The 9806-nt window shown below is 37.7% G+C and overlaps 1 protein-coding gene across 1 annotated transcript; it reads right to left on the bottom strand.

Annotated features, from left to right (window-relative positions):
- Positions 1-203: 203 nt before the first annotated feature.
- Positions 204-9756, bottom strand: map3k8 (mitogen-activated protein kinase kinase kinase 8). Its single transcript, XM_065270421.2, has 8 exons — positions 9535-9756; positions 8548-8896; positions 8205-8375; positions 5815-6076; positions 4559-4665; positions 3587-3739; positions 1985-2231; positions 204-1893 (listed from the first exon to the last, which is right to left on the bottom strand). The coding sequence occupies exons 1-8, from the start codon at positions 9624-9626 to the stop codon at positions 1769-1771; spliced, it is 1506 nt and encodes a 501-aa protein (XP_065126493.2). The 5' UTR covers positions 9627-9756; the 3' UTR covers positions 204-1768.
- Between the last annotated feature and the right edge of the window lie 50 nt (positions 9757-9806).

The raw sequence follows: 9806 nt of genomic DNA, 5'->3' as shown, positions 1-9806 counted from the left end.
GGTCTTTCCAGAATGACTGAACTTTTCTGAAGAACTGTTGCCTGTAGCTCAAATCAGCCATTATGTATTTTTAACATGCTTTCTTCCATCATAACCTTAATATGTAAATTATGGCATTTGGCAAACAACCATTAACAACATATTTATAACAAAAATCATGGATCAGAACAAAGTAATTGTCATAAATACACGCAAGGTGGTCAATAAGTACAGTGTTTATTCATATCTAGAAGATGATACAAAGAATCAGCTCTTTAAAGGAGCATTTCACCCTTAGAAACATTAATCTTTATTGAAAGTGCGTCATATTTGTAGTGGAAATGTAACATACATTTCGAATTTGGTGCCTATTTGACCGAGAAAAGGGGTGTTTGTAGTCTCACCACCTCAACAAAGATATTGGACTTCCTGCTTTCAATGATGCAAAATGATGATTTTTACATCATTGAAAGAAGGAAGTGCAACACTAAAATCTGTATTTCTCCTGTCTCAGCGACAACTGAGGAAATCATGCACGACCATTCAAAAACATGACTGGGGTTCTTACTATACAAAGCTTAATGAAAATGGGTGAAGTGTCCCTTTAATACAGATATACAGTCAAAGCATCAAATAGCAAAACAGAGCTACAAAAAAGCACTGGCCAAATCAAAACACACACAAAGATAATAACAAAACCATCTTTGGTGCCAAGACAAATATATGTGTCAGTGAGTCAAGATTATAAACACTGTCATTAATAGAAACTTTATAAAGGCATATATTTGCACCTCCATTGCCAGCAATGGAAAAAGCTTGACGTTGGAGCATCTATTCAATTTGAGTCTAGATGCATGTTTAATTGTCTTGCATTGCAACTACTTAACAAAAAACACATTCCATGGGAACAAAAAACTGAGATGTTTTTTCAGTATTGTCTGAAAAAAAGAGAGTACTATTTCAAATGTCGTAGTGTGCAATTTTTCTGCATCTCTTATCTTTACAATACAGTAAATGTATTGAGCGGGAATCTCAGATGAAGATATTTTAAAGCCAAGTGCAGTAAGCTGGGGTGAAATCATTTACTGAAATGAGTTAAACTTACAGAGTTACATGAAATCTGAGTCAGATAACTGTAATACTCAAATTACTAGGCCTGTAATTCAGACCACATTCAACAATACCGCAAAAACCTATAAGACGGCCAAGATCAAAAGATTCACAATATGATTAATATGACACATTATATTCATGATGTACCCAGCACTGTTATGGTCATAAACAATGATAATGCATTCATTATTATAATTTTTTGCATAATCTAAATCACAGATTAATCTCATTAAACCCTGCCCTTAGATGCATGTGATGAAAAACATTGAATGCATTATAAACTCCTGTACTGCTACAGCAATTTACAACAAAACACAAAAAGCACACATGCATTTATGTTCAAGTTGGATGCTATATGAATTCGTACCACAGAAATTAAATTGTGAACATGCCCCAAAAACCACTATTTTACCTCTTTAAATTGTGATTTAAATTTGTCTCGCATTTCAGAACAAATCTAACTGTAACTGCACAGCTTACTGTCCAGTCAACATGTGATCTGTACAATCCATAATACATGGATTGCATCTTCACTTTGTTTCACAATACAGAAGGTCATTCAAGCATCTGATCTATTCTGTGGATGTGCTTGATTTCATTCCAGCTTTTTTGGTGGCATTTCTATTAAAGCAAACTATACAAATACCCAACTGGTCCACAAGCATAAAAATCCAGCTTAGCCATACTCGTTACTAGGTGGTCCCCTAACCCGACTGTAGTAACCAGACAAGGCACCCAGATCTATATAAAGAGAACCTTTTTTCTTAGAATGCCCTGAGTCTTCAGTATACAGGGATGAGTCTGAAAATAAAAGAGAAATACCTTAAACATACTATTAAATTAATCTGACACATGTGTGCATGTGTGTAATGTACAGAATACAGTATAATACCTTGGGTGTTCTCTGAAATCTGACTCAGCTGTCGCAACATTGGGTGCGTGCCGTCCTCCAGCGCAGAATCCAGACTCCAACACCGTGGCTGGTCATCCCGAGATGGATGTAGGGCTTCTTCATGTAATAATTGAGTGGCAGAGCTCCTGTGTACTGGGGATCTGTCAAGCGCATGCTCCAGGAGTCTGCGCATTGCAGGGCTGCAGCTTTCCGGTATGTCTTCTAGAGGAGGAGCTTGTTTATGGATCTAGATACACAGAGACAAGAACGTTAACCGCAATAGTGAGACAGGTGCATTTGTGTGCAGCCCTAAGGGACACTGTATGAAAGGAAGTGAGGAAGTGAGATACGAGAAAAGGGAACTAACGGTGAGATAATAGTCGATACAAACGTGCTGAATGTTGCTTACATTTCTATAAAGATATTTTATAATAGAGACTCTGAATCAATGGGAAAATATTGAACTACTGGTGTCTGGATAATATGCAACACACACAGGAACCTAAAGCTGCTGATGTCAGAGAAAAAAATAGTTTTGAAATGGCTCGTAATGGAAAGGAGAACTTGCCATCACAAGTTTTGCCTCATGGTGTTTTAAAGAGGAAAGAAAACTATATGTGACACTGAACCACAAAACCTGGTCACAAGGGTCAATTTTTTCATCTCAAATCAGAATAAATAAGCTAATATATATTTTCCTATCCTAATTGTTAGGAAAGGACAATATTCGGACATACAACTATTTGAAAATCTGAAATCTGAGGGTGCAAAAAAAAATTTGAGAAAATAGCCTTTAACTTTGTTCAAATTAAGTCCTTATCTAAATATTTTACTTGTAATAAATTCATTTTTTTTTTTGATATTTACAGTAGGAAATTTACAAAATATCTTCATGAAACAAAATCTTTACTTAATATCCTAATGATACAAATATACACCTGCAAATTATGACTGATTTTGTGGTCCAGGGTCACACACACATATATACACATCGTCAAAAAAAATGTCAAAAAATTGCCCCTATCTCTCAATGCGCATTGAGACCCTTTAAAAAGGTCCTAATGTGTATCTTTTAGGTATAGATACTATATGTATACATTTGGTACTACTATGCACTTTTTGGTACCAATATGTACCTGGACAATATGAATTTTTAGGTGCAAAGGAGTACCGTCCCAGTGAGAGCCATTTTTACTATTTAATTTACAGTGTACGAATTTAAATATTGGAAGTGTATATGTTGTAAATAAATACTAACCGAGTCAATGCTTGCAGTTAAACCTTTAATCATTATTAGCTTTAATGATTAGCTTAAAATGATTAATTTTTATTAGCATTATTAACATGAAGGAATTTTAAAGGAACTGTACACAAAAAGAAACAAGTCAGCCTTTGTTGTTTTGGTGTCATGGATGGCATTTCAGAGTTTTGCCCTGTGGTCAATGTATGTAGTCAGTTTCATATACTGAGGTTTCGACGCAACCAGGGACTCCCCCTATACGTTAAAGCAATGTCCTTCAGGCTAACATTCATGCAAACAATATATAATAACAAGAGGAAGTAGTCTAACCCACTATAACAGAATACAGAAAGCACACTCACTATGTAGAGGTATGAGGGGTACGCTGTTCGTGGATATCTCCTAACCCACGGCGGGCTCCCACTGAGCATGTGTATGATCGTGGTTCCCAGACTGTAGATGTCAGTCTTTGTGTTGTGTCCTCGACACAGAACCAGCTCTGGACTCATATACATCTATGCAGGAGAAAAACAACAAAGAATACGACAAATAATGTTAAAGCTCTGAGCTAACTTACTGTATGCAGACGTGCATGTTGAAATATATCTAACAGCTTAACATTTCCTGTCCATAATGCAATTTTGTGCATCCCCACATAAAAACGCTGACCACTGGCAGTAAACTGTGCTAGCAGGATAGTCCCCAGCAAGCAATTTTGGCTAAAACAAGGCAAAATTTGGGCTGCCAGTGAAAGTCTAATAGACGTCTAACCATTGCCAAAGAATAGACAACGCATATACCTTTACATCATCTAAAGCAGATATTCAAGCAAACACCCTGAACATTTGTTGACATGATGGAATATCGTACATCTCTAAGTTATTTTGGCAAAAACATCATGTTATTTTGAGTATAAGTGAGTAACAGCCAGACTATACTGGGTCTATAGTTAGCCGTCATTTCACTGTCTTGGTTTTTGCTTGCTGGGACGCTTTACATGACGAATGTGAAACTGTGTGTGTGTGTGTGTGTGTGTGTGTGTGTGTGTGTGTGTGTGTGTGTGTGTGTGTGTGTGTGTGTGTGTGTGTGTGTGTGTGTGTGTGTGTGTGCTTTTAGAGATTTGCTTCCTGAATACATATTTAAACATTTTCCGTGTGCAGTATGACCCATGTGACAGTAAGACAATGTTTATTCATTGGCATTCTTTCTTAAATATTTCTGTCAACAGCACATTCAGGAAGTAAATGTTTCCTACGTTGTATCTACAGTAATCATTAACATTGCATGTTTAATTATCAAATTATAAAACACAAAGTGTTTTTATACACACTCACCTCTGTGCCACGTAGGTCTCTGGGAACATACATGTCATCCTTCATCTGCACTGTAAGTCCAAAGTCCACCAGCACGGCTTTGGCGGACATCAATACAATATTACTGGCTGCAGAAACAGGAGAGAAACGTTTAGATCATGCAGTCAGTGCTTTCGTATGCATGCAGAAATCTTAAAAAAACTATAACCATAAAAGACATTGCATTTTAAGACTATAATACAGCTTACAATGTTGTCATGTATGTGCTGCAAGATGTTTTCAACACTAAAAAGTGCTGGGTTGTTTTAACCTATGATTGGGAAATTTGGACAAACCCAACCCAAAAAAAGTCCACATTTGACCCAAACATGGGTTGAAATTAAATGTCCATATATGGGACCCAACTATTGGTTGAAACATCCCAGCATTGTTTTTTGAGTGTAAGATGGGTGGCATGCAGAAAAACAGATGTGTAGATCTTCATCTAAAAAACCCCTTTTTCCTTTCCCCTTACATTTCAAAGAAATAGCAAGTTTCCTTTGCAAGCCAAATGTCAAGGCGCCAGCGATGAAAACCACACAGCAGGCCATGGCGATTGGTCATTCGTTTCATAGAATAGTGCCAAAATTTCTCTCTCTCCCTCCCTCCCTCTTTACATTACCCTGTCAATCTTATTGAGTCTAAAACCACTAGTTAAATTGTCAGCCTGTTGACTAATGCTTTGAAAAGAAATGTGAGCAATCACATTTATTATCTTCTTGCTCTCCTGACTGGAAATTCCAGACATGAGTTGAGAAGTCATGAGATGCTGAGTTCTGATTGGCTCTCAGGTATGACTACACGGCTACAGAATGTTATTGGCCACAACCTCACCGCATTACATTTAGTCATGTTCCTAACTTTGACAGGCCAAAACATTGTCTCCAGACAGTCTGTTGCCAAACTCCAGTCAATCACATAACACTACAGCTACCTCTCCCTCAGTGACCTAGATTTAGGTGAACACCTTCCTTGACCACATAACCAAGTTATCTACAGAGATTTACCTACATGAACAGAGCACCTTGTTGCATTCAGAGGAAAAAAGCACCGACAACTGTCTGCTGTTTTTAAATGCCTGTGGTTGCAATAAAAAACTCCTAAACTGCTGTTGACCTCCGGTGGTTAAGGACTTAAAAGTGTTTTGGAACATTTCAGTGTAGAGCAGATGACTTTACGTGAACATAGACAGTTTTTGGTAGGAAACAGCAGTGTTATTTCAGCAAAAAAGCACTTACGTTTGATGTCGTGGTGTATAATGTTGTGAGAGTGCAGGTATTCCAGGCCATGCAGAACCTGCTGAGTGACCCAAATGATCTCAAACTCTCTCATTGGGCCGCAGCTCTCCAGCTTCTCCAGAACCGAGCCCCCTTCTCCAGCTTCCATGAACAAATGCACAGTCTGTTCCCACAGCAGCGCCCCATAGAGCTCTGCTATATTCTCATGTCGAAACCGGGCTTGGATTTCTACATCTGCAGGCTTGAAATGTTCTACAGGAATCTGGAGATAAAGCACATCAAGCATTACTTTCTATATTCCATGTGAATGGTATAAAAGTGCAACAAAACCATTTGTCTACTTATATGCATTAAAGGGGACATTTCATAGCATGTTAAAATTGCCACTTTGTAGGTGTAAAGCAAAAATTTGCAATTTTGGGTGTTTCCTTTTAAAAGCAATTGAGCTGATCTCTGCACTAAATGTCAGTGTTGTGGTTGGATAGTGCAGATTAAGGGGCGGTATTATCCCCTTCTGACATCACAATGGGAGCCTAATTTCAATGACCTATTTTGACACATGCTTGCAGAGAATGGTTTATCAAAACTAAGTTACTGGGTTGATCTTTTCACATTTTTTAGATTGATAGAAGCACCGGGGACCCAATTATAGCACTTAAACATGGAAAAGTCAGATTTTCATGAAATGTCCCCTTTAAAGGTGCAATGTGGGATGTTTACAAGAATCTTTTCACAGAAATATAATATACATAACTATATTATCAGTGGTGTATAAAGACCTTACAAAATGAACTGTATTGTTTTTATTACTTTAGAATGAGCCGTCTGCAGTAGCCCTAAACTAACAAACTGTTATATAGATCACATTTTTTTACTTTGTTGTCTCAGATGATGACGTGTTTTTCCTGTGGTGGCTACCGTAGCTTCACTATGCGTTTAAAAAGGAAGGGGAAACTGTGGACTGAGCCATAGGTTAGTTACAATCTCACCATTAGATGCCACTAAAAGTCCCACATTGCACCTTTAAAGGGGAAATATCATGAAACTCTGCCTTTTCCCATGTTTAAGTGATATAATTGGGTCCCCAGTGCTTCTATCAACCTATGAAATGTGAAAAAGATCAACCCAGTAACTTAGTTTTGATAAACTATTCTCTGCAAGCATGTGAAAAAATAGGTCATTGAAATTTGGCTCCCCTTGTGATGTCAGAAGGGGAAAATACCTATCCCTAATCTGCACTATCCAACCACGCCACATTTAGTGCAGAGATCAGCTCTACATAATGGCAATTTAAATATTTTATAATAAATTATCTGTGTTGTATTTTGAGCTGGAACTTCACATACGCAATCTGGGGAAACCAAAGATTTATTTCTTTGACATCTTTTAAAAGTGAATTGTCCCCTTTAAAAGAAGCTATTGGCATTCAAAAGCCAGGAAATACTCCATCCATCAATAGGAACTGATAGGAAACATTCACGAGCTTATAAGGTATGTAGAAGCAATGCTGCAAAATATTTGCAACCTGCAATGGTATAACTTCTCTAAATATATTCGCTATATGTTCAACACATTACTGCATTCATCTGCATTTTTACTAAACCTTATATTTACTAAACCTAAAATAAATATTTTGTAAAATGTTTGTAATTTTGTGGATTTAAGATTTATTTTATCTCTAGATTTCAGCATCAGACATATAAAAAAATAATTGATACGGTCAAACAAAATGTCAAAGTCCATACTGAGATGGCTTTTTTTTAAAGTTAAGTTAATCACAAGTTTGAAATGTCTTTTGCCACCGACATGTGCTGCTCCATCTCTGTGGGCAGCCTATTTCCATGGGGGCGTTTGTGTCAGGTTTCCTGTCTACGTTCAAACCATTCTCAGTTTCTGTTGATACACTACATGCTGCAGACTGACCCTCTGAGCATTTTAGAGAAACAGGGTTATTTCCCAAAATGGGTTCTTCCTCTTTTGAAAACACTGGTGCTTGCTTCTGCAAGTGTTTCTCTTTTTCGAGTTATTTTTTTATTGTATTAAATCCTTATGGACTCACATGAACTACACATGCTGATGCATATGACTGTTGCAAGACATTAGGGGAAATACAACAGTGTCATCTGGGTTTGATCTGCTGATCCTTTCATGTGCCCAAAGAGCCACTATGTTTACTGCTGCCCCACCTTCTGTGTCTAATCCTTTGTATTGTTCTTTTTAAATGATTCAAATCAGGTTTATAATATATTACTTCATACAGACAGTACAAAAGTTGTTAACAAAAAGCACACCCAAGCATAATAGGAAAAATGTTGTAAGTCAGAGTAAACAATTTCCTTTGCCAAAAACAAATTGTTGAGATTCCTGAAACAAACAATTCCAGCACTTACTAGTTTGCATGCCATTCGTTTCCGAGTTTTGATATCCTGGGCCAAATGGACTTTCCCAAAGGAGCCTTTGGGAACATGTCCAGGCCCTCTGGGCTTATATGTAAGTTTCCATGGAAAAAGAAGAACATCCAAGTCAATGCGGTAATGCCCCTCCTTAATAATCATATCCGTCTGCAGAAACAAATCAGGGTGTTAATGAAACTAGGAAACTTGTCAAACAAGTATTTTATACAAATATGATTCACCTTTACTGTGTCACCAATTGTAACTGTTATCCTTTACCTAGTATCTGATTAGCATAGCTTTATCTGAGAATCAAATCATAAGCCAGAGCTCTTAGTACCTTGTTCAGCAAGACTCCCATTTCTTCACTCATGTCCAAAAGAGAAGACGATGTACTTGAGACCATATTCACAAAGTCCAAAAGTTCAGATGATGTCCCATAACGGACCTTTCCATGTTTTTGCACATTTGAAATGACATCATGTTGCGCTCCTATGACAGGTGTCTCCCCATTATCATCCAACATGTCGTCCTGCGAGAAACTTTCTTCAAATGAGATACCTGATTCCACCTCTTCACCGGCACAGTAAAAATTGTCCGCTTCTTGGATAAAGTCTTCAATATTCATGTGAGCAAGAAGCAGTTTTATACCAGCATTTTCATTCTCGTACTCCATTCTTGATTCAATTCTAGAAAAAAAAGTTTGTGAGACTTTATGAACATGTCATGCCCCCGATTCAGCACCTGTGGTACTGTGTGCATGTATCCTTTTTGTTTACAAAGAAAGCACCAAATGTATGTTCAGTGTGGTCAGGTGTGTTTCCTGATCAGCCTTCTTGCACTGTTTTGCAAGTAAGAGGTGGTGTTTTGGGGGGTGGGAAACCCCTACATGTTTTCCTTCAAAACATCTAGCAGAATATGAAACTCAACATTTAAAAAACCCTAACGCATCTTTTAGAGACTGTCCAGCATAAACTCCCTTTCAAACAGGATATTAACTTATTCCCAGCAATGAGATTAGCTGTCAATTTTAGGAGCGACCCCCACAACCACAATCCCCTTCAAAAACAAATCAATACACACGCGATAGTCAATGACTGCGTCTCAAAATCATATTTTAACATCGGTTAATTCGGGGGTTAGGCGCGCGCAGGACATTTTGCGTCACGCACCTAAGTTGTAATTGCTGGCTAAAATTACAATACAACCAGAAGTCTAACCTTTAAATAAACTAATGTTTTAAACAAATATTAACAGACATATTAAAAGTACAATAAACTAAAAGTAATATTAACACATGTGTATAAAATAACAGCAGTTTACATACCTTTGAATATTTGGAATCACAGCCGTACACATCCTCTCCGCTTGTCCATACTTCACACTGACTGACTCTCTTGGAAACTGACGCGCTCTCATACGATATAGTAATGTATGCGCGTGCGTCAACCGTGGTTTCGTTTTCTCTTCTCACTCAAAGCGGCACAGGGTATTTTCTCGTTTAGCGGTTTCGTTTTTATTCCGCCCCCATCAGAATCTTCCACGGAGATAAGAAGCGTGCCATTCGCTTTCATCTTCACTATCCGTTTGCGCCATAGA

This window comes from Paramisgurnus dabryanus, chromosome 1, assembly GCF_030506205.2.
Source record: "Paramisgurnus dabryanus chromosome 1, PD_genome_1.1, whole genome shotgun sequence".
NCBI lineage: Eukaryota > Metazoa > Chordata > Actinopteri > Cypriniformes > Cobitidae > Paramisgurnus > Paramisgurnus dabryanus.
This window is presented reverse-complemented; position numbering and strand designations above follow the sequence as displayed.